The 25,655-nt window shown below is 35.8% G+C and overlaps 3 protein-coding genes across 3 annotated transcripts; all 3 read right to left on the bottom strand.

The window, feature by feature from the left end:
- Positions 1–8,334: 8,334 nt before the first annotated feature.
- LOC115985083 (hydroquinone glucosyltransferase-like) lies at positions 8,335–10,361 on the bottom strand. The gene is made up of 2 exons (XM_031108054.1): positions 10,340–10,361; positions 8,335–9,719 (listed from the first exon to the last, which is right to left on the bottom strand). The coding sequence occupies exons 1-2, from the start codon at positions 10,359–10,361 to the stop codon at positions 8,335–8,337; spliced, it is 1,407 nt and encodes a 468-aa protein (XP_030963914.1).
- Positions 10,362–14,126: 3,765 nt separating this feature from the next.
- LOC115988053 (hydroquinone glucosyltransferase-like) lies at positions 14,127–15,600 on the bottom strand. The gene has a single exon (XM_031111683.1). The coding sequence runs from the start codon at positions 15,588–15,590 to the stop codon at positions 14,178–14,180; it is 1,413 nt and encodes a 470-aa protein (XP_030967543.1). The 5' UTR covers positions 15,591–15,600; the 3' UTR covers positions 14,127–14,177.
- Positions 15,601–20,741: 5,141 nt separating this feature from the next.
- On the bottom strand, positions 20,742–22,148 carry LOC115983624 (hydroquinone glucosyltransferase-like). The gene has a single exon (XM_031106353.1). It carries the CDS (start codon positions 22,146–22,148, stop codon positions 20,742–20,744), a length of 1,407 nt encoding a protein of 468 aa, XP_030962213.1.
- Between the last annotated feature and the right edge of the window lie 3,507 nt (positions 22,149–25,655).

The raw sequence follows: 25,655 nt of genomic DNA, 5'->3' as shown, positions 1-25,655 counted from the left end.
GTTCTTAAAATCTGAAAATTTCAAAAATCCATTTTTGCCCTGTTTTGGTGACTCAGTCACGGGTAAGTCAAGTTGTAGGCCTCAGTCGCGAGTTCGCGGGTCAATTTTGGCGACTTGTTCGTGAGTGGAAGGTCCAATTGCGAGGGTTACTCAGAGATTTTCGCGGCTCAGCTCGCGACTACCTCACGGTAGACCTTCCATTCATGAAAAACACTTAGAAAATTTTTCAAAATTTTGTCTTTGAGTGTTTTGGCGGCTTGACCTGGCGACTTGTTGGAGACTCACTTCAGTCGCGAAAAACGCGTGTTTAATAAAAATAGGGGCAGTTTTTAAATCTTTTTCAAGTTTCCCTCGAACTTTTTGTGACTATTCATCTTCTCTCTCAACTGTCTCCTTCCCAAACGCTCCGTGTAACCATTTTCAAACTCCATTGTTGCTTCCTTTCAACTCAAAATCTTCAAGTAACAGGTATGGATTTTCTTTCTCAAACTCTATTTTACTTGATTTTGTGTTTTTCCCTCTTGATTATTCACATTTGTGTATGTTTTTGAGATGGGTTTTTGTTTCGGCTATTGCTTTTTGTCCATGCTTAGCTAGTGGAAGCTATTGATTTAGTTTGAACTTAATTAAGTTGTTGGTTTTGTTCTTCATCATGTGCTTAGCTAGGGTTTGTTATTTGTTGGTTACTCATCTTGTCTGATCTTATGTTGATGTGTTAATTCAAAATGTTCCTGTTTTGGCTGTGAGGTTTACTATGCTGAATATGTGCCTGTTCATCTATTGTGTACATCTGTCTTTTGTTCTTTGAGTCATGTCATACTCATCAATATGTATGTCTCATTGACATATATTTGTCTTTTGGATGTTTTCAATCTCTGCTGCTTTAATACTCCCCTGCATTATACCAGTTGTTCTTGTGTATCCACTTTTAGACTTGTTCATCTGTGTGGTTGATTTAAGTAGCATGTGGTTTAATTATTTTAAGTTCATCTGTGTGGTTGCATTTTTGTCCTTGTTCTAACAAAGTACTGATTTGTTCTACACATGTATTGTACTATGTTGTTGTGGCCTCTTCTGATTGTTCACAGATGGCTCCTTCATCCCTAAAGAAGAAAACACCTGCAAAGAAAGCAGATAAAAGAATGAAAATGGACCCTAACCTGTTCAGGTCTGTTTCCCACTTTGAGAGATACAAGGACTTCTTCTTAAAGGCAGGAATTATTTAAGAAAGGGTTTGTGGATTTGGAGGATTTGAGAGGCACTTTTATCCCCAGCTGTTTTGAAGGGAGAGGATGGGAAAAACTTCTGTGTGATTTTCCAGTTGTGTGTAAACCCCTGATTAGGGAGTTTTATTCTAATGCTGTGATAAGGGAGGATGAACTAAGCTGCTGGGTTAGAGGTAAAGAGTTCACTTTGGATGCAGATGACATTGATGATGTGCTAGGTCTTGAAGGATTAGAAGATCAAGAGTTTGTCAATTACAAAGATAGGATTCTATCTATTGAAACTGTACAACAGAGGATAGGTGGACAGAGAAAAGGGAAGTGTCTGAATACCACAGCTTTTCCAGTGGACATGAGATGTCTCACTATAATCATGATGTTTAACCTATATCCCATAAGGAAGTTGACTACAATCAACAATGCAAGAGCAATTTTTCTAATGGGCGTCAAAGAAAAGATATTCATTGACATCAGTTCCCACATATATGACACTATTGTGGATGAGACTAGAACCACTTCTAGGCCTAAACTGATCTTCCCTAGTCTGCTCATGAGTATCTTTAGAAAGAAGGGTGTTCCAATCCCTCGAGACATCAGTCCCATGTCCACACCTTCTGCAATTAACAAGCTAACCTTCAAAAGGATAAGTGTTCGGCTTCCAGGTGAAGAAGATGAAGGTGATGAAGGAGAGGGTGTCCCAATGGAGACTGAGGCAGAGACAGCAGGGCATGCATCAACCTCAACACCCAGGAGGAGTGGCAAAAGGACTAGAGCATCAACTTCTTCAGATACACCTCCAGATGCATTTCAAGTCATTTTGGAATGACTTGATGGAATCAGAGGGGTCCAGACCGAGCACTCCGAGAGGATGGCAGCCATGCAGGACCAGATTGATATTTTGTCTGCAAAACTTGACCCCTTTGGCCATTCCGGTCAAAAAGGGGGAGACATATAAGTTTCTGTTTTGTTGATGAGAAGCAGAAAAACAGCTCTTAAGGGGGAGTAATATGTTAAGGGGGAGCAGTCAAAATCAGACATTGTTTATCTGTGTTTATGTTTTTGGGTATTTAGTGTTTTTATGGGTTTGATACACTGTGGTTTTGGTGTATTTTTTGTTTCTAACTCATAACTTAAACTTGGTTTACTCTTTATATATATTGTTGATGTTGTTTAGTATATATTGTGTTTTGTACCCATGTTGCTTTTCTAAGCTTTTAGGGTTATGTTTTTATGCATATTTGTAGGCTTTATGATTTGTACCATGCTTTTTGTAGCCTTTTATGCTTTATTTAAATCAGTACTTCTATCTAAATGTCTTGCATTTTCTTTTAAGTACTGTCACTCTTGTGCCCTTGTAGGATTATTTCTAGATGCATATACTTAGTGTATTATGCATTGGTTGAGTGTTGGGCATACAAGTAACTTGCATTGTTCTTGTTAACCTGTATGTTCAAGTGTTCATTCCAAGTGTGAATGAGCACTGTGATCACTACCTTGTGGTGATTACTTGGTTGATCAAGCCATGATTTGATACTTCACTTCATCTTTGCTTGATCACCTTAAGCTTGTTTCATATGCATTTCATACTTTTCTGCATACAATGATCATGGTGTATTATTGTGTTTCAGGAGTTTCATGTTCGTATGATTCAAGTGCTTCACAGCTTCTAGAGTTAGGTGTGAGTGAGTTTTGCTCAACTATTCCCAACTCACATGTTAAGTCTAGAGTCTGTTTTAGGGTTTTGTCACGGAATAGCCAAAGGGGGAGATTGTAAGGTTGAATTTAATCAACCATTTTATTAGCTTTATTCCATGCCAAATTTGCTTGTATTTCAGCATTTAGTAACCTTGTATTTAGGTGGGTTTGTTGTAAGGGTAGTGAGTGAGATAAAGTGTTGATTGCTCAAGAGTGTGCAAGAAAACAGAGACTCGCGGCTTGATCTCATGGGTGACTTACGGCTGCAAGCCGCCAGATGCAGCACACGTGCTAAGCATGCCAGAAGGTGAACAGTCATGCTAGTTAGAGCACTACAGGACAAAACAAAACAGGACAACTGGCCATACGGTTATCTCGCGACTGGATCTCGTGACTCAGTCAAGTCGCGAGGCCAAGCCGCGAGCCACCCTTGTTTTGAAAAACCTGACGTTTCACATTCTCCTCTCACCTCAGTATAAATACCCCTTATACCCACAAATGAAAGAGAGCTTCCAGAGAGAATTTTGAGAAACAAACCCTAGAGTAAAACAAGATTGATTCACCTACAATCTATACATTAGAGTCTCTTCAAATTCCTCAACTCTCTTCCTCTCCATTGTCAAACCCTTGAGAGGTTTTTTACCAAAACCTTGTTCTCACCATATTCATTACTATGAGAGGGCTGTTTGGTGTTCTGGGAAGTAGTTAGGAAGGAACCAATCTACATTGGTTGATGCTATGGTCTAGTAGCGGAATCCGGGAAGTTAGAAAAGAAAAAGGTTCAGCGCAACTTCGTTGGAGCAAGAAACTTGGAAGGCTTAGGTGCACTGGGTAGATTAGGCTTGGAGGGTCTATTGCTGTCCATGTATCCCAACTACATTTTCTAGTGGATTGTTTACAGCTTGGAGGGCGGCGGAGAGGTTTTATGCCGAAGGCTTCGGTTTCCTCTTCGATAACACATCGCGTGTTGTCTTTGTGTTTGCATCTTCCTTCCCTTTTATCTTTGCCTTTTATTATCTGATGTGGGTTGTGATTTTAATTTGGCTTAGATAGTTTGTCCAATTCTATATTATAGCTTTTGTTCATTTTCCGCACACTAACTGTTTGACATAAAGTTTGAATTGGTTAATTTGTAAATTTGGGGTCTAAACGTTCAAGGGTGTTTTTACACTATTTGAACTTTCACAAAACACAAAAAAAATGCACACAACAAAAACAAGAAGAAAGAAAGACAAAAGTGATAGAATCACTTGTAGCCTTTTTCTTTTCACACCTTGGAAGAACCTTTCTGTCTAGCAAACCCTTGAACCAGTGGTGAGGGGGAAGAATTAAAACCGTTCAAGTTCGAAATGAACATGAGAGCTTTGAGAATATCTCCAAGAGGAGCAAGAGAGGATTGAAGCTGATTCTAGCTTCCAAATGCTATCATGCCGTTGCTTTGTTGAGTGGCTAGCCGCTTATAGCAATTTGGTCGAGTATGATCGGCTACTCCATAATGATGACAGAGATGCTACTCCTTCTGTTTAGGCTTTTGAGAGTTAGCCTTTTTAGCCCTAGGGTTTTTTACATCTTTCTTCTCAAGTTTAAGGAGTGCTTCTAATATAGATTTACCCTTGTCTAAGTTCTCACTAGCTAATTCAGTTTTAATCTCATTGTCCACAATTTTAACATTATTAGCAGGAGGAACAAAAACAGTAGTACTAGTTGAAGCAATATTAGAGAAAGACCATACCCTAAACCTATTCGATTTAAAGCAGATTTCTGAATGCTGAGCATCTCGTAAAGCTTCGCACTTGAAGTCCTCTCCAATTGAGCTCTAACTTGAAACAGCTCTTCTTCAAGCTTCTTGGTCTTCTCAGCCAAGAAATTGTTCTCGAACTTCAGTGCTCCAATAATCTGATTAGCCTCATCAAACTTTGTGGAAAGCTCCTCACAGTCAAGTTCCACATCACTGAGCTTTTTTGTGGTTAGCCTATACAGTTTCTTATGCTTCTCAGAAAGCTTGTACAGTTTTTCATAGGCTGTATGGATGTCATTTTGATCATCCATCTTCTTAAACTTAGATTCCACCAATTCCTCTTCTTCAACCACATCTTCAACAATCCCATCGATAGGATTAACAGTGGCAGTGAAGGCATTCAAGATTCCATTATCCTCATTGTCGGAATCATTCTCAGGCTTGGTGTCGCTCAAGGTAACAGCAAGTGCCTTACTCTTCCCAATGCTCTTGAGATATGTAGGACACTCATATTTCATGTGACTGAAGCCTTGACACCCAAAGCACTTAGGTCCTGCGGGAATAGTGTACTAACCGCCATCTCTAGCATCCTTCTTCCCTTTGTCTTGACTCTTGAACTGAGAAGAACTAGATTGTTTACGGTCCTTGTCAAAGCCCTTTCCATTGGCATTCTTCATAAACTTCTTGAACTGCCTAGTGATATAGGACTTCATCTTGGAATTTTCATCATCGGAAGACTCATCTGTGTCACTGCTCTTGGCCTTCAAAGCCATGCTCTTACCTTTACCCGACTTGCCTATTCTTGTTAACCCTAGCTCGTAGGTCTACAAGTTTCCAACCAGCTCAGTCAAAGGAATCTTGTCAATATCTTTTGATTCCTCTATCGTCGTGATCTTGGCATGGAATCTCTCAGGTAGAGATCTGAGCACATTCCTTACAATCTTGGGTTCAGGAATGGTTTCCCCAAGATTGAAGGCTGAGTTCACTATGTCCTTTACCTTGGCATAGAACTCATCGAATGGCTCATCCTCCTCCATCTTTATCTCTTCAAAGTTTGTAGTGAGCCTCTGAAGCTTTGAATCCTTGACAGCCTTTGTACCCTCATAGGTTATCTGGAGAATGGTCCATGCTTCCTTAGCAGTTTCAATAGAGGATATCTTCTTGAACTCCTCATTGGTGATCACACTGAATAAAGCATTCAATGCCCTGCTGTTGAAGTTTGCCACCTTGATCTTGGCTTCATCTCAATCGGCTGGTGCTTCCTTTGGCTTAGTCCAGCCAATCTCGATAGCTTGCCACACCTTTTCATCTAAAGACTGCAAGAAAGCTCTCATGCGTACTTTCCAGTATGCATAGTTAGTGCCATCAAATAAAGGAGGTATAATTAATGACTGTCCTCTATCCATGACAAACAGGGGTCAATGGATCAACACGGCAAAGATTAAACCTAATCAGAGTGTGCCTGCTCTGATACCACTTGATAGGCCAAAAATGGATTAACCCCTTGTGATTGAAATTAATTAATTATCCAAGTTATTAATTAATCAATTTATCATGCAAAGTGCGTGGTAGCACAAACAAATCACCAAACAACTAAATATGCAGCAGAAAATAAAAGACACAGTGATTTGTTTACGAATGGGGAAAACCTACACTGCAAAAAACCCACTGGGTGATTTTCAAGTCACCACTCTCGAAACTCCACTATTATCATAACAAGCGGTTACAAGTAAAGGAATCCAAAATACCTTACCAACCTACAGTTGAACTCTTACCATAATACCTAATTGGACTTGTTATGTAGTGATAGTTCCTCTTTCAATGCACGGCTCCCAAGTACGTGACTAACTAATTGTGCGGATCCCAGTACGTAACTTCAATCACCAACTAAGAAGGTTGTTGGCTGCAAAGTTCTTCAATTCATCCACATGATGAAGATCAAGAAGATGTTTGGTCACAAAATCCTACAGTGCACATACACAACAACTTCTTCAAGAGAAAGAGATGAACTAGGGCAAGAACTTCGTCTCTGGTCACAATTTTCTTGAATAGAGTTTGATCAATGCTTGTGCAACTTGTAAATTGTTTGACGGCCCTTAAAACAATCTTTTTATATGTCTAGGTTTAGAAGAAAAGAAAGCCCAAAGACACATTCACAGATTCCAAGAAAATCATATCAAGAATTCTGAAATTCTTAAACCTCGATAGATAGGAGGTGTCGAGCAGCTGTCGAGCAGGTGTCGAGCACACGGGTTGAACAGCTTCCTTAAACCTTGACATATGCTAGCTGTTGAGCTTTAGTAATTTTGCACTTTTAGCTTGTTTTCTTGGACAGACTTGAAGGCTTCAACATTTGATCTTGAAACATGATTTCTTGAAGTATTTAAACACAAATAAAGTACATTTTGTCAAAGGATAAGCCAATTACATAAAATCATGACATATGTTCTTAATATGTGAAACACATATGTCCTAACATCAAGTATCACTTATAACTCGATTTTGTTAAAATCGAGTTTAAAAACAGGGGTATTTTACTAAATAGCTTCAAAATATGAACATTTTACTGCATAAGTTGTAAATTATGGATAAATACCTATTTTTCACTTAGTCAAAATTGTTAGGTCAAATGCCCATATAGCAATTTTACTTTTGGTTGGCATTCTGTTAGCGTGTAATGTTGCCACGTTGGCTCGCTTTTTTATTTGTTTTTATGTGATGGTCTTTTTTTTCTTTTTTCTTTTTCTATTTTTTTGGTTGTTATGCAGCGGTGAAGGATTTTTTTTTTTTTTAATTGATCTTATCCATGTGAAGATCATTGGACATGAGTATATATATGAAAATGCAATGTGGTGGACTTGATTATTTATTCTGAAAAAAGTGTTTGTTGGACACATACATATATATGTTAGATATTTTATTGTGTATTTGTTATATTGTGACTATGCTTTCCTTTTTTGGTTGTTATAAAGTGAAGAACTACGGAGTTGGTGTTTCAAGAATTGAAACTATAAAGCCAAATTCCAACAATTAAATATATATATATATATATATATAAATTTTTTAATTATTTCATGCATTATATGAGTTAGCAACTAGTTAATTTATTTAAATAGATACCATATCACACACATGTAAATGTGAGTCAAGTCATATATTTTCATTTATTTAAACATCCACCCTCATATACTCAAATAATTAATCAAGTCATACTAAGAAACAAGGAATTAATAGTGTTGCTTATAGCTTTGCTAGATATGTTAGTAATTATTCGATGTTAATCGAGGATGTTCCTTCACATCTTAATACTGTAATCTCAATTTATTTGACTGCTCTTACTTGATAAAAGTTACAACTTTCTTCTTAAAAAAAGAGTTGGGAAAATTCTATTTCGGGCAAAATTAAAAAAAATGTTAAGTGTGACTAATTCATCTTTCCGTTTGGAGCTGGTCAGCTAGTCAGGCCTGCCTCACATTCTCAGAAGGGTCAAATATTTCAATTATGTAAAATTAGGACCGGCTTTTATTATTATTTTCTTATGAGAATTTGGAGGTGATATTATGATTTATGAATAGTACTAAACGCATAGAAATAAAAATTTTAATGACAAACGAGGAATAAAGACAGGAGCAACAAGGAATAAAAGTAGAAATTTAAACCAAACAAAGCTATCATGTCCTAAAAGCGAGCTTGATTTGTCCAATGTGATGCTAAATCAGTGAGTGCCTTTGTCGAAGACCCATCTGCACTTAGCGCTTTCTCAGCAGCATCCTTTAGATCTTTCATACGGCTATGAACTTTCTTCCCCTCTTCTCCAACCATGAGACCCTTTACAACTTTCGCAATTTCCACTCGGTCCACTAGGCCTTTCTCATTAGCTTTTGGTCTAAGTGCCACTTTTAGATCCTCAGCTAGTAGCACTGCATTCATTCTTTGCTCTGCGAAAAGTGGCCATGCAATTAATGGTATGCCCTGCAAGATACTTTCTAGGGTCGAATTCCAACCACAGTGACTTAAGAACCCACCTGTGGAACTGTGGCTAAGGACTTGGATTTGTGGTGCCCATGAGGGAACCACTAGACCCTGGCCTTTGGTTCTCTCTACAAACCCTTTTGGTAAGGAAGTAAGTGGGTTGTTTTCAAGGGTTTGGTCACTATGGTATGCAGCATCAGCGGATTCATTATTTGGAGTTCTTACAACCCATAAGAATTTTTGCTCACTCAATTCCAATCCAAAGGCTAGCTCATTGGTTTGTTCATATGAGAGGGTCCCACCACTCCCAAAACAAACAAATAGGACAGAGCCATGTGGCTGATTGTCCAACCATCTTAAGCAGTCTGGCCCTTTAACTTGAATGCTAGAACCAGTTTGAATGATGGGTCCAATTGGATAAAGTGGGAGACTTTTAGCTTCTTCATCTAACAGTGCTTTTATTGCATTTTCTTCCAATTCCATGAAAGTATTAAACATAATACCCTCGGCTAATCGCATCCGTTTTGTGCTGCGAAGAAACATTTTATACCAGTCACTTGTTCGATCTTGAACCGGTTCTGCAAGATCTCTACCGTGAATAGGTACGCACCCTGGAAGTTTCAATGGTTCTGCTTGGTCTCTATACTCGCCTGAAATTGTCTCATCTAGCTTTGGCAAATGCAAAACCAACGACAACGCAAAAGCATTTGACAAGAAGAAGATGTAGGGTGAGATGTTGAATTCCTTAGCAACATCTAGTGCATCCATGCCAAAAGTGTCAACGATAAAAGCAGCAAACCGAGTAGACTTTAACACATCACGAAGAGGTGGCAGTGACCGGGTCAAGGTGAGAATAGTTTGGACTTCAGGTAGTAAGCCTTCGAGGTCCTCAGGGCTCACTGGAGGAAGAAAGACATGGTCTATGCTGGTGGGCAAGGCTTGGAGGACCTCTTTCATGGCTTTGGATGGAGACCCAAGTACGGAAATGATACAGGTGATGTGGAAGTTGTGATGGAGAGCAAGTAGCTTTGCAAGCTCCAGAAGAGGGATGAGATGTCCCATCCCTGGACTTGGAAAAATAGCTATGTGGGGTTTTTGTTCCATATGGAAAATATATGTGTCAATAATGCTTTGAAGTCTTGAATAAATGGGTTTTGAGAGAGAATAGTGGTTACATTATTTATATAGCGTCTTTCTGAATGGGAAGATGGAAAGTGTGAACATGTTTTCTATAATTCTTAGTATTATAAGATATATATCGACCATCTAGAATCTATCTATGGGATGCCATATATAGATGCAACCCCACCCCCACTAAACCCAACTGGGTCAGGTTCTTTCTCTCAATAGCTTAAAATTTTGGTTTTTTTATTTAAAGGTAATGTCTATTATATAGACCCAATTACAAAATTTTGGTTTTTTATTTAAGGGTAATGTCTATTATATACACACAATTACATACACCGTACACGCATATCACTTTTGTGTTGAAATTCTGTACAATATGTGTAAATGTGTATGTAAAAGACATTTCCTTTTATTTAATGTATTTGTTAATTGAAATTGTGTACAATATGTGTAAACGGGGGTATGTAAAAGTCATTTTCTTTTATTTAATGAATTTGTTAATGTGGTTCTTTGTTGTATATCTGTGCATTAGTCAATGAAGAATTTTTGCAAAAGGATGCAAAAGTCATTTAGTAAATATGATAAGGGAGGTTGGTAGTTTCCATTTGACTTTGCAAGGAATATACCTCTATGATCCACATTTCTGGATCCTTCTTTCTCAATCCTTTTTTGCTTCTAATTAAATTGTTTGATCATGATTTTGGTCTAAGAATGCGTATCTGGTAAAATTGGAAAACTTTAGAAATAGTTTTCTAAGTGGTGTATTTTAAAATTTTTAATTGAATTCAGAAATGATGTTTTTCAAGGACAATAAATTTTAAAGCATCGTATTTGAATTTAATTCGAGGATCTAAGATATGTGTTGAGAACAGGTTTAGGGTGGCAACAGGTTTTGTGCAGAAATGAAATTGTTGGAGTACAGGTTTGAGTTGTTACAATTTTCCCTTCGATGATGGCGGAATCTGAACTACTACTACACAGATTCTTGACACTAGCTCAACAAGTCGAACTCGTACATATTGGATTCTCAGCAGTTTCTCCCAACCCTATGATCTAGGGAACTTGCATCTTAAAGTCTACTATATAAGAAATTATAGAGCATGTTTTCCGAGAGCAGTGTATTGCACACAAATTTAGAATTTTCCAAGCTCTCTAGAAGTATCAACCAAAGACCTATGTTCAAGCAAAGGATTCGGTGATCAAGTGAAGTTGTTGCATCCAATTTAATATCAAGTTAATTACTAGGACAAATTTTTGAGAGGTAATCTCAGAGTAATGACAAGGAGTTCGTTTGCAACAATTCAGAAATAGAAGAGTTGATGTAACTACATTAGCAATTTAGTAAACACTACAGTAGGTAGTTTTAGATTTATGATTAAATCTTCTATTCAAACTTCTATTCTATTCTAATAGATTTTTTCCGTGAGGATTGACAGTTAAATCCTCCCAAGTTTTCATTGTAAAACTTTTTGTTTTATTGGTTCTTCCAGGTCATAATTTGGTGTTTCTATGTGATCCATGCTTGTGTGATGTTATTCAATTCAGATTTAAAACATAATTAATCTAATTAATTACATAACTAAGAATTGATTAAATTTGTTACCAATACCAGGGCTTAAAACCCTAACTGGAAGGAAGGATTTAATTGTTTAAACACAAAAGTTAGTAAATTTAAGAATTTGTTTTTGAAAAAACAAATTCCTTTAAAATTAATAACGATATTAGAGGGTGAGGGTCTGCCAATTTTGCAGAAGTTTTGGTAGTGGTGTTTACTACAGTTTAAGAGATTTTGACGCAACTTATCCCATAAAATATTTTAAATTATGTTAACCTATTGAATATCTTAAATCATTATAAAATTTGATCAACAAAATAGATGAGTATTAGTCTTTATTAAATAATCAATCTAGTTGTGTCAATAATTGTTTGAGCCAAAAGAAGTTACGTATATACTGACGTACAAGTTAATCCTTCTGCTTGGGACCTGGGAGACCCCCGCCTTCTCCAATCTTGTACTTTAAAATTAAGATGTATTATAATGTGTGGTCACATAGAAATTAGAAAATGAGCACTATGAAATAAACGATATAATAAAGACATGAAGCAGTCAACAATACTAGTGACAACTTAGGAATTAACCAAATGTCCTGTAGGTTTCACATGGTCAAAAGTGATGTAGAAGAGAACTAATGAATAATGGCAAACAATAGAGAACAGAAGTGTCAAAAAGTGACAAAAGAATACAGAATAGACAACTAATGAATAATGGCAAACAATAGAGAAGAAAAGTAGAAAAGCAACGATGAAGAAAGTTAAAAATTAAAAAAGAAGAGTTTCATGTCCTAAGAGTTAGGTTGATTTGTCCAATGTGATGCTAAATCAGCTAGTGCCTTTGTAGGAGACCCATTTGGGCTAAGTGATTTCTCAGCAGCAATCTTTAGGTCTTTCATACGGTTATGAATTTTCTTTCATTCTTGTCTGACCATAAGACTCTTTATAACTATTGCAATTTCCTCTCGATCCACCAGATTTTTTTTTTTTGTGTTAGCTTTTGGTCTCAGTGCCACTTTTAGATCCTTAGTTAATAATACCGCATTCATTCTTTGTTCTACGAAAAGTGGCCATGCAATTAACGGTATACCTTGCATGATACTCTAGGGTCGAATTCCAACCACAGTGACTTAAGAAACCACCAGTGGAACCGTGGCTAAGGACTTGTGCTCGTGGTGCCCAAGAGGGCACCACTAGGCCTTGCTCTTTGGTCCTCTCTACAAACCCTTCTGGTAAGTGCTATATTTTAAGTGCTGTATCGGAAAACTTTAGAAATAGGATTTTTAGTGCTGTATTTTAAAATTTTTAATTGAATTCAGACATATGATATGAATTGACCAATACAATACACACATAATGATGTTTTCAAGGACAAGTTATTTTAATGCAACATTGTATTTGAATGTAATCAGAGGATCTAAGATATATCACTTAAGAAATTGTACATAAGTTTTATGTGTTGAGAGCGGGTTTAGGGTGGCAACAGGTTTTGTGGGGAAAGGAAATTGTTGAATACAGGTCTGAGTTGTTACAATTTTCCTTTCGATGGTGGCCGAAACTGAACTACTACTACAACGATTCTCAACACTAGCTGGACAAGTCGAACTCATGCATATTGGATTCTCAGCAGTTTCTCTCAACCCTATGATCTAGGGAACTTGCATCTTAAAGTTTACTATATAAGAAAGTATAGAGCATGCTTTCCAAGAGCAGTGTAGTGTACATAGAATTAGAATTTTTCAAGCTCTCTTGAAGTATCAACCAAAGACCTTTGTTCAAGCAAAGGATTAGGTGATCAAGTGAAGTTGTTGCATCCAATTTAATTTACAATCAAGTTAATGGAACAAACTTTTGAGAGGTAATCTCAGAGTTATGACAAGGAGTTCGTGTGCAACAAATCCGGAATAAAAGAGTTGATGTGACCACATTAATAAGCACTACATAAGGTAGTTTTAGATTTATGATTAAATCTTTAGTTTAAACTTTTATTCTTTTCTAGTGGATTTTTTCCATGTGGATTGACAGTTAAATCCTTCAAGATTTCGTTGTAAAAGTTTTTGTTTTATCGGTTCTCCTAGGTCATCATTTGGTGTTTCTATGTGATCCATGTTTGTGTAATGTTATTCAATTCAAGTCTAAAACGTAATTAATCTAATTAATTAAATGGCTAAGAATTGATTAACTTTGTTACTAATACCAGGGCTTAAAACCATAACGGGACGGAAGGATTTGTTAAAACACAAAATTTAGTAAATTTAAGAATTTGTTTTTGAAAAAACTAATTCCTTTAATATTAATAACGATATCAGAGGGTGGGCGCCTGCCAATTTTGCAGAAGTTTTGGTAGTGGTGTTTACTACAGTTTAAGAGATTTTGATGCTACTGATCCTATAAAATATTTTAAATTATATTAACCTATTGAATATTTTAAATCATTATGAAATTAGATCAATAAAATAGATGGGTATTAGTCTTTATTAAATAATTATTCAAGTTGTGTCAATAATTGTTTGAGTCAAAAAAATTTACGTATACACTGACTTTTTTTTTTTTTTTTTTTTTTTTTTTTTTTGAGAAAAACGTATACACTAACGTACATGTTAATTTTTCTGCTTGAGAGAGCCCCACCTTCTTCAATCTTGTACTATAAAATTAAGATGTATTATAATGTGTGGTCACATAGAAATTAGAAAATGAGCACTATGAAATAAACGATATAATAAAGACATGAAGCAGTTAAACAATACGTCACAGAGTGTCAAAAGTGATACAGAATAGACAACTAATGAATAATGGCAAACAATAGAGGAGAAAAGCAGAACAGCAACGATGAAGAAAGTTAAAAATTAAAAAAAGAAGAGTTTCATGTCCTAAGAGTTAGGTTGATTTGTCCAATGTAATGCTAAATCAGCTAGTGCCTTTGTAGAAGACCCATTTGGACTAAGTGCTTTCTCAGCAGCAATCTTTAGGTCTTTCATACGGCTATGAATTTTCTTCCCATCTTCTCCTACCATAAGACTCTTTATAACTTTTGCAATTTCCTCTCGATCCACTAGGTTTTTTTCGTTAGCTTTTGGTCTCAATGCCACTTTTAGATCCTCAGTTAATAATACCGCATTCATTCTTTGTTCTGCGAAAAGTGGCCATGCAATTAATGGTATACCTTGCATGATACTCTCTAGGGTCGAATTCCAACCACAGTGACTTAAGAACCCACCCGTGGAACCGTGGCTAAGGACTTGTGCTTGTGGTGCCCAAGAGGGCACCACTAGGCCTTGTTCTTTAGTCCTCTCTATAAACCCTTCTGGTAAGAAGGAAAGAGGGTTGTTGTCAAGGGTTTGGTCACTAAAATATGCAGCTTGAACCAAGTCATTATTTGGGATTCTTACCACCCATAAGAACTTTTGCTTACTTAATTCCAATCCTAAAGCTAGCTCTTTCATTTGGTCATAAGAGAGGGTCCCAACACTCCCAAAGCAAACAAATAGGACTGAGTCACGTGGTTGACTGTCCAACCATCTTAAACAGTCTGACCCTTCAACCTGTTTAGTTGAACCACTTTGAATGATGGGTCCAATTGCATAAATTGTGCCACTCTTAACGTCTTCATCTTCCAATGCTTTTATAACACTTCCATCCAATTCCATGAAGGTATTAACAATAATACCCTCAACTAATCGCATCCATTTTGCGCCGCGAAGAAAAAATTTGTAAAATTCAGTTGTTCGATCTTGAATCGGGTCTAGAAGATCTCGACCGTGAATAGGCACGCACCCCGGAAGTTTCACTGGTTCAGGTAGGTCTCTATACTCGCATGAAACTGTCTCATCCAACTTTGGCAAATGCAAAACCGACGACACAACCATAGCATTTGTTGGGTAGAAAATGTAGGGTGAGACATTGAGTTCCTTAGCAACATCAAGAGCATCCGTCCCAAAAAGATCGACCACCAAAGCAACTAACCGAGTAGTTGCAACCAGTGACGTTAACACATCACGAAGAGGTGGTAGTGAACGAGTCATGGTGAGAGTAATTTGGATTCCAGGCTTTACTCCTTCAAGTTCCTCTAAGCTCACTGGTGGAAGAAAGACATGGTCGATGCTATTAGGGAGGGCTTGAAGGACTTCTTTCATGGCTTTGGATGGAGACCCAATTGTGGGAATGATGCATGTGATGTGGAAGTCGTGGTGAAGAAGAAGAAGAAGCTTGGCAAACTCAACAAGAGGGATGAGATGCCCTATTCCTGGACTTGGTAGAATAGCTATGTGTGGTTTTTGTTCCATGTGGATTTTGAAGTGATGGCCTTTGAAAGAGTATACTATGTTTTCTTATTGGTATTTTGGGGAGGTCGCATGGTGTTTATATAGGTGTTTGGACTTGGTTGGTTCTTTCTCTCACTAATTCAAAGTCTCGGTCATTTTTTTATTTTTTGTCAAAATTCATTTGCTTATGGGGTTGTTTTTTTTTTTGAGTAAATGCTTATGGGGTTGTTGGCTGACTATACGCGTATGGTAATTTGATTGTTTGACTTAGTTGCCTGTGAAGATGAAATAATTGGAAACTAGAGGGATAAGTTCAAAAGAAGATATATATATTTTTGGGTAAATTCTAGAAACCTACCCTGAGATTTGAGGAAATACCAACCAGGTTCATGAGATTTCAAAATTGTCCACTATAGTCCATAAGGACAATTTTATCCTAACGGAGTTAATTTCTGTTACTTATTTTTCTTTCTCCCTCTCAACCCCCTGTTTCTCTGTTTCTCTCATTCAACCTCTCCTCTCTTATCTGTCGTCCCTTCACAAATTTTCCAAATTTGTTCAGCCAAGTTAGGTCCTCCACACCACTCTCCATCGAGCCTAACACCGTAGCGACGTTCTTGAAGGCAATGGTTGGCGATTGTCAGTGATGGTTTCTGCGATGGTTGGCGACGGTCGGCGATGGTCTCCACAAAGCGTGGGTCTACGATGGTTTATGGTTTTGGTTTGTGGTTGTGGTCTCAAGTAATGGATCTGTGGGCTGAGTTTGATTTGCAGTGGGGGTGGTTGTGGGTTCCGATGGAGTGGTGGGTTTACTACAAGTTTTTTGGATTTAAGTTTTGTTGAAGGATTTAGGTTTTGTTGCTGTGTATTTGGCTGAGTTTTGTGGCCAATGGTGGTTGTGGGTTAAGATATGGTGTTGTGGTGGGTTTGTTGGGTTTTTTTGGATTTGGGTTTTGTTGCTGAGGTGGTGGTTGTGGTTGGCTAAGGTGGTGGTTATGGCAGAGGATGACGATGATTGGACGGGTGCAGAGGATGATGATGAGACCGCCTCAGGTGAACTCTGCTTCATTTTTTTTTCTCTCTCTTTCTCTTGCTCTAGTTTTTTTTTTTTTTTTTTTTTTAGGGAGAGAGAGAGAGAGGGGTTGATATGTGGTGAGGCTTGAGAGGGTAAGGAGATGGAGGCATTGGACATTGAAGGGCCTCCGCTCTCAACAAAAAAAAGTGAGGGTTTGCTGGGTTTTTTGGATTTGGGTTTGTCTTTGCTCAGTTTGCATTTTCAGAGGAAAAGAGAGAGAGAGAGAGAGAGAGAGAGAAAGATGAGCTAACAGTAAAAAAAAAAAAAGTACAAACCTTAATCTTCTAAATTTTTTCACCAAAAAAAAAAAAAAAAAATTCTTCTAAATTTTTTTAAATATATAATCAAATGAATATATTTGTTTAAATTTTATCAAAAGTTTATATTTCATCCCTAAGTTACAAATTAGATCTTCTAAATTTTTCACAAAAAAAAAAAAAAAAAAAAAAAAATTCTTCTAAATTTTTTTAAATATATAATCAAATGAATATATTTGTTTAAATTTTATCAAAAGTTTATATTTCATCCCTAAAATTTAAAAATTTATTTTTTTCGTCTCTAAACTATTGAAAAATTCATCTTTCGTCTTTAATTAAACTATTGAAAATATTTTATACATGTCTTTAAACTTTACCAAAAGTTTGTTTTTATCCCTAAACTGTTAAAAAAATTTCTTTTTTCATCGTTATTTTTGTCTCTAAATTATTGAAAAAACATTTTACAAAGTTTAGAAATGAAAAAAGAATTTTTTTAAGTTTAAGGACTAAAATTTTTTTTTTTTGTAAAGTTTAAAAACCAAAATAGTATTTTACCCATATATATATATATATATATATATTATTTTATAAATTGATAGTTAGGATTGGAAAGATTTAAATTCTTTTTCTTTTTCTTTATTTTAGAAATAGACCATCAAAAGTTTTATTAAATAACTGGTAAATTAGCAAAAAAAAAAAAACATTATTTATGTTTAGATGAGCAAACTCCTTCCGAACAAGGAAAAGAAGACCTTGCTTTCAAAGCTAGAGCATGTGCTACTGTATTGCTTTTCCTATAAATATGAGTGAAGGAAATAAAATTAGAGCATATCAATGTGTTGCAAAGAGTTTATAACAATTTTCGAATCACCTTCAAAGGTGGACTCATGGAAGCCATTCTCTTAAATAAACTGCATTGCTCTTCTTGCTGATAACAACTCCAGAGTAACCACTAGAGATGGTTTGGAATCCTTTCAAACAAAGAGGCTATAACATCACCACCATCGTTCTTAACCACTACATCTTCATCAAATTCCTCAAATATTGCCTTATCAAAATTTGTTTTGCAGGAGTCACCAAAGAGCATAATCCATTACTTCTTGACATAGCAAGTCGACTTCGCATGTACCAAGTTAGGTTTTGTTTGGGATCCACTTATTTTGCTGAAACTAAAATTTTTTTGCTTAAAATACTGTAGATAAATATAAAAGTTAGTTAAAATAGTACAGTAGAATCCATAAATAGTACAAAAAAGTGCAGTGAGGCCCATGAACAATAGCAAAAATAAGAATAAGTTGGCTTTTTAATTTTTTCCAAACACACATTTAGATTGTTTGAAGTTTGAGCGGTACTTTCTGCCTAAAGCAACAATCTCATTTTGAGATACCACCAATTCGTTAACCCTACTCTTATATATACCTATAATTCCAAACGGACCAAGCAGTGATCACAAATAACTCCAAAGTCTGTGGTCTATCACGAACCCTCATCGTTAGATCAACAATGGAATGAAACTAACGGTCCGTTTGGATTGAGGGGGAGGGAGGGGAAGTTAAGTAGAGTAGAATAGATTTAGCACAAAATTAGCTTATTTTTAGCCAACACTACTCTACTCCCCTTCACTCTCTCTCCTTCCCCCCTTCATCCAATCAGGCCATAAATTGTTGGAACATTTACCCAACTAAAGTCACAACTCCACACGAATTTTAACATCTCACAGAGCATAATCGAATGTTTTGCCAACTAAGCTGAATCTTCATAAGAGTAAGATTGTGGACAATACAACCTACCACTTGTGTTCAAAATCTTTGGAATCAACTATGCTTGCTTGAGAGATCTAATTCTTTAATGTCTTCATTGGGAACATTAGAAGGTACTAGTTGAATTAGAAAACTCTTAGTAACATAAATATTATTAGGTCCATAAAAAATAAGTTTATAGCACAAACCATGTCAAAATAAGTAACATAAACATTATTAGGCCCATACTTGTGAAATTTCTAGAAAATTAAAGATTAATAACTATGACATCGATTACATGTTTAAATTCTAAGTTTTTGTAGTCTAAAATTATATATATAAAAAATATGTTTATAAATCAAATATTAAGTAGTATACAACTGACACGAAATTTGATATTCATGTAAAAAACATAAATAACTTGCGATTTAGTGGTTAGATTTTCAATATATAGAGTTGTAGGGGCACAATTTAGTAACCAAATTATTGCTGTTACAAGCCTTGGTCCAAAAAGTCCAACACAATGAATTCTTGTAGAGTATGGACTAAAGAACTTAGTTTAAGTAAGTTTAAACGGATTGTTGCATGGGTTAAGGGAACACATGAACAAGAACAAATGCTATTGTGTTGAAAGGTCACCAGGAATGATAGAGCTAAGAACTTGATTAATAGATACAGATCAATGCAGTAAGACTCCTCCCCATGCTACAGTATTCTCTCATTTTTTCCCTCGTCCCCTCTCTTGGGGGACTTTTACATATTATATAGGTCCTTTCCAATCATCTGGGCTTTACACTTGTTGATCATCCAAACCTCCACTTGAGCACCTGTCCCATCAGACACCTCTCTCAGTTCTTTGTAAGTTGCGGTAGCCAAGGTAGCACTGTTCAGGGGTCTTCTTCTCATTAATGCGGCCAGGAGAGTAGTTGTAATGCATTTAATGTGGTGGTGGCAGCCTTTGCTGAGATATTTCGGGTTTCCTTCCTTTTTACGTATTTGGAAAATGGATTATAGTTGCTTGAATGTACCTTTACCCCGGATTTTGCAGTATCTGAGGAGAAATTACTCCTCGGACATGTTCTCTTTGCCCCAGTGGGCCTGAATAAAGATTGCTTGGACCACGCTGGCTCCTCGGATGGGCTGTATCCTCGGACGGGCCTAGGGCCCAGCCTGTTATTTTGGGCCGGTCCCCACAATAGTTATGTTAAAATTTTTATTAGGAGTTGTAGCTAATGGCTACAAGAAAATTTTTAGCTAATATTTTTCCTAATTTAGGGTTCGTTTAAGATCCGCTTATTTTGCTGAAACTGAAAACTTTTTTCTGAAAATATTATAGATAAATGTAAAAGTTAACTGAAATAGTACAGTAGGGCCATGAATAGTACCAAAAAATACAGTGGAACCCATGAATAGTAGTAAAAATAAGCTGAATAATAAAATAAGTTGACAAAAATAATTTTTACCAAATGGATACTCTATCTATGAAAATGAAAAAGTGCAACCCTTTTTTCCTAATAGCAATCTAAAGAAAAAAGAAAATTGAAAAGACAAGACTTCTAACCAACATCCCAAAAATCTAATTCTCAATGCTTTTTTTTTTTTTTTTTTGATGGAACTCAATGCTTATTATTTCTAGATTGTTTGTAGAGTGATTTATATATGTTATGAGGAATTGGGGATAATGCGTGGAAAAAAGGTTGAGAGCATTATTAGTGGAGGCTGCTAGGTGGCTAGAGCCATTCGTTCTGTAGTTAAGTGGGCTAAATGCGGTAGTTCCCGTGCTGACAACTGTCGAAAGTTTTATGTAGTTTTTGTGTAGTAACTTGATGAGGAGTAGCCGAGAATAAGCTTAAGAATTAGGATTGTGACATGATATGGTTAAAAAATAGAAAATGAGCACTATGAAATAAACGATATAATAAAGACATGATACAGTTAAAAAATACAACGCAAACTGAGACTTGTTATCAAAAAAGCAAAGTGATATAGAATAGACTCAACAGAGTCAGTAGACAACTAGTGAATAATGAAAAACGAGAGGAATAAAGCAGAAAAACAATCATGGATAAAGTATAAAATTAAGAAAGAAATGTTTCATGTTCTAAGAGTCAGGTTGATTTGTCCATTGGGATGCTAAATCAGCGAGTCCCTTTGTAGAAGACCCATTTGGGCTTAGTGCTTTCTCAGCAGCAATCTTTAAATTTTTCATATGGTTATGAACTTTCTTCCCTTCTTCTCCAACCATGAGACCTTTTATAACTTTTGTGATTTCTTCCTGATCCACTAGGCCTTTCTCGTTAGCTTTTGGTCTCAGTGCAACTTTGAGAACCTCACTTAGTAATATTGCATTCATTCTTTGTTCAGCGAAAAGCGGCCATGCAATTATTGGTATGCCCTGCATGATACTCTCCAAGGTTGAATTCCAACCACAGTGACTTAAGAACCCACCTGTTGAATTGTGGCTAAGGACTTGGGCTTGTGGTGCCCAAGAGGGCACCACTAGACCTTGTTCTTTGGTCCTCTCTATAAAACCTTTTGGTAAGAAAGCAAGAAGGTTGTTGTCGAGGGTTTGGTCAGCAAGGTATGCAGCATTAGCCAATTCATTATTCGGGCTTCTTGCCACCCATAAGAACTTTTGCTTACTCAATTCCAATCCTAAAGCTAACTCATTCATTTGGTCATATGAGAGGGTTGCACCACTTCCAAAACAAACAAATAGGACAGAGCCACTTGGTTGATTGTTCAACCATCTTAAACAGTCTGACCCTTCAACCGGATTGCTTGAACCACTTTGAATGATGGGTCCAATTGTATAAAGTGAAAGATTTTTAGTTTCTTCTTCCAAAGCTGTTATAGCATTTCCATCCAACTCCATGAAGGTATTAATAAAAATACCCTCAGCTAATCGCATCTGTTTTGCTCTGCGAAGAAACATTTTGTACCACTCACTTGTTCGATCTTGCATCGGGTCTATAAGATCTCGACCGTGAATAGGTATGCACCCCTGAAGTTTCACTGGTTCAGGTAGGTCTCTATACTCGCATGAAACTGTCTCATCCAACTTTGGCAAATGCAAAATCAACGACAAAACCATAGCATTTGTTGCGCAGAAAATGTAGGGCGAGACATTGAGCTCCTTAGCAACATCAAGAGCATCAGTACCAAATGGATCAACCACTAAAGCAACTAACCGAGTAGTTGCAACTAGTGAATTTAACACATCACGAAGAGATGGCAGTGAACGAGTCATGGTGAGAGTAATTTGTAGTCCAGGCTTTGCTCCTTTGAGGTCCTCCAAGTTCACTGGAGGAAGAAAGACATGGTCTATGCTAGTAGGGAGAGCTTGAAGGACTTCTTTCATGGCTTTGGATGGAGACCCTGTTGTGGGAATGATGCATGTGATGTGGAAGTCGTGATGATGAAGAAGTAGCTTGGCAAACTCAACAAGAGGGATGAGATGCCCCATCCCTGGACTTGGTAGAAGAGCTATGTGGGGTTTTTGTTCCATATGGACAAATATATAATTCAATTATGTTTTGAAGAGATGGAAATTGAAAGAGAATACCAATTGCAACTTGGGAGCTTGCGTGGTTTATATAGGCGTTAGGACTTAGGAATAATAGTATTAGACGCGCATTATTATTATTATTATTATTATTATTATTATTGTTATTATTTTATACAACGAATAAATTAGATTTTACTAATACAACATTGTTTGACCCAAAATGTTATCTCCAAACTAGTTTAGTGTGAAACATTTTAAACTTCTCCTATATCTTTTTATTAAATGTGAATTTTAAAAATCAAATTGTTGGATTGCATGTTATATTTGTTCTTAACACACATGTCAAATTTCGTTCAAAGTAGAGATTATTTACTATTCGATTAATAAAATTATTTTTAAACATAATTTTTTTAGCACAAAAAATTGTGATAAGAAAATATAATCCAATGATTATATTTTCAAAATTCATACCCGATTAAACAATATAAGAGAAGAGAGACATTTTCCTTGTTTGACTTAGTTAACTATACCAGAAGATGAAATAATTGGAAAAGAGGAAAGTTGAAAAGAAGAATTTTATTTTTTTAATTAGCATAAACACACTAGCATGTGTTAGCGTGATGTAAGTGCAAACGTTATTCTTCTAAATTTGTTTAAATAATGGAATCGATAAATTTGTTTAAATAATGGCTTATTATATGCTACTATTAAAGTAGAAACGTTAATCTTCTAAAATTGTTTAAACATTGAAATCAATACATTTGTTTAATATCTTCTTAAAAAAATACATTTGTTTAATTAATGGCTTAATTTTTAAAGAATTTTATTTTAATAAATTGATAGTTGGGTGCTAAGATTTGAACATTAGATATCTCAACTGGAAACTATTAAGATTTAAGTTTGTAGTATTGGCAAACCATGACAAAGATACAAGTCCAGGATGAAGAAAGATGTGAAATTTTTTTTTTTTTTTTTTTTTTTTATTGGTGTTCAACCTGTCGAAAATCACAGAATCATAAAAAATCAGCAAATGTGAAAATGGCCATAACTTGTTTGTTCCAAGCTCAATTGATGATTTGTTTTTTATGGTATTTAAAGGACAATATAACCTAACCCTAGAGAGCTTTTAGAAGAGAAAAAAAAAAGTGCCTTATGTGTCTCATATTCTATATCTATGATTTTTGTACTCAAAACTTTCTCAAATCTTCGACTAGTGATATCCATTGAAGAAATTCAAGATTCAGTGTTATGAAAGTTGTTACCTCATACTAGTCATCAAGAGTGCTGGATCTAAAGCTTCAAATGTGATCTTGGAATCGTATAGTAGAGGTCTACTATACGATTGAAAGAGAATACAATTGAAGAGATGGGGATTGAAAGAGAATACTATGTTTTTTTTTTCATGGTAGGGACTTCGAGGTTCCATGCTTTATATAGGTGTTTTAGGACTTAGGAATAATAGTATTAGATTATTTCTGTCACCTGAAACTATTGGTTGGTTTTGAAACAGCTTATTTAGTTGAAACTAATTTTTTTTTTGTTGTTGAAAGTATGATAAATAAAGATAAAAACTAGTTGAAATAATATAGTGAAACTCATGAATAATATAAAAAATAAACTATATAGTAGAATAAGCTGACTTTAAACTCTAATCTCAAATGCAGCCTATACGTGAGACAGTAAAAATGCAACTGGTTTGGTTCTTTTCTTTCTCTAATTTAAAATTTTGGACATTTATTCTTTTTATTAAAGTTCATTTGTTACTGGGTTCTTCAAAATAGTATATGCGTGGGACAGCAAAAATGCAACCCCACACCCACTAAACCCAACTGGTTTGTTTCTTTTCTTTCTCTAATTTAAAATTTATTCTTTTTATTAAAGTTCATTTGTTACTGGGTTCTTTAAAATAGTATATGCGTACGCTTTTGTTTTTTTTCTTTTCTTTTTTTTTTTCCTGTTTTTGATGGAATATGCGTATGCTTTTCGATGCAGAGGAAATTTGAGAAAATGAATAAAATAGATTTTTTTTATTTTTTTGAGAAATAACAGATTTTATTTATTCACCATTGTTTGACTTAGGTGGCTGTACAAGAATATCAAATAATTGGAAACTAGAGGAAAGTTCAAAAGAAGATTTTAATTTTTAGTTTTTAATTGGCATAAACGCACCGGCATGCGTTAGTGTCACGTAAGTGCTAACTTTACTTTTCTAAATTCGGTTGAAGCTGTGTTTGGATACAATAGAAAAGGCAGACGTTTGCGTCTGCCTTTTTTTTTTTTTTCTTTTTAAGTGCATTTTGGGACTGGAATGCTTTTTCAGTGGGTTCCATATACTGTTTACAAGACCAAAAAAACTTTTTTTTTCACACAAATTTTCATTAAAAATGAATCTCATGGTACTATTCACACATTTAAAAATTATTTTGTTATAGTATTTTCAGTTTTCAGCATAATAAGCGGTATCCAATAGACATAATGTAATCAATAATTTTTTTTAAATAATGGTTTATTATATGCTACTACTAGAGCTGTCCAGACCAACCTGCAACTCAACAGAACCACTCGACCTGTAGCCACCTGAATTGAAACTAACTGGATTCGAGCAGCTAGCAGTCAACGGTGGGTCTCCAGCATTAGAAATCAAGAGGTGCAGGTCGAGTAGTGGTTTTGGGTTTTGAAATTTGACGGAAACCAAACCGATTGTCCTCCTAACCTCTCTCTCTCTCTCTCTCTCTCTCTCTCTCTCTCTCTCTCTCTCTCTCAAATCCATCAAGGTCTTGCCAAGATCTAGACCAAATTCATTGAGATACATCAAAATCTCGTGCTTTGTTGATTTCACCTATTGCTGCTTTGTTGTTTTTGCCCGAAACCAACTATCGTCCACCCGAACCAAAACTAGTTGACTCATGGTCAGTGGCAACCAGTGGCGAGTGTATTTTTGCTTCAACTGATTAGGTCAAATTGGTTGCAGGTTGAGCCCAAACACGATTCAACTCAACTTATTGGAAGCCCTAGATGCTACATAAGAATAAATATTAATCTCCAACCGTATGTTTTTTTTTTTTTTTTTAATGAGGTTTATATAGGTGTTAGGACTTAGGAATGATAGTAATAGATTATTTCCAGCATCTGGAAACCATGCGAGGGACGGGAAAGATGTAACCCCTTACCCACTAAAAGACTAAACCCAACCGGTTAGGCTCTTTTCTTTCTCTAGTTTAAAATTTTGGACATATATTCTTTTTGTTAAAGTTCATTTTTTATGAGGTTCTTTGAATTAGTATATGCGTATGATTATTATTTTTTTTTATTCAACAAATAAATTAGATTTTATTAATACACCATTATTTGACCAAAAATGTTTTCTCCAAACTAATTTGGAGTGAAACTTTCCAAACTTCTACTATATATTTTTATTAAATATGAATTTTGAAAATCAAACCATTGGATTATATGTTATATTTGTTCTTAACACACATGTCAAATTTCGTTCAAATTTGGTGTTTT

This window comes from Quercus lobata, chromosome 4, assembly GCF_001633185.2.
Source record: "Quercus lobata isolate SW786 chromosome 4, ValleyOak3.0 Primary Assembly, whole genome shotgun sequence".
NCBI lineage: Eukaryota > Viridiplantae > Streptophyta > Magnoliopsida > Fagales > Fagaceae > Quercus > Quercus lobata.
The sequence above is the reverse complement of the archived record's forward strand: the minus strand, read 5'-3'. Positions and strand labels throughout refer to the sequence as shown.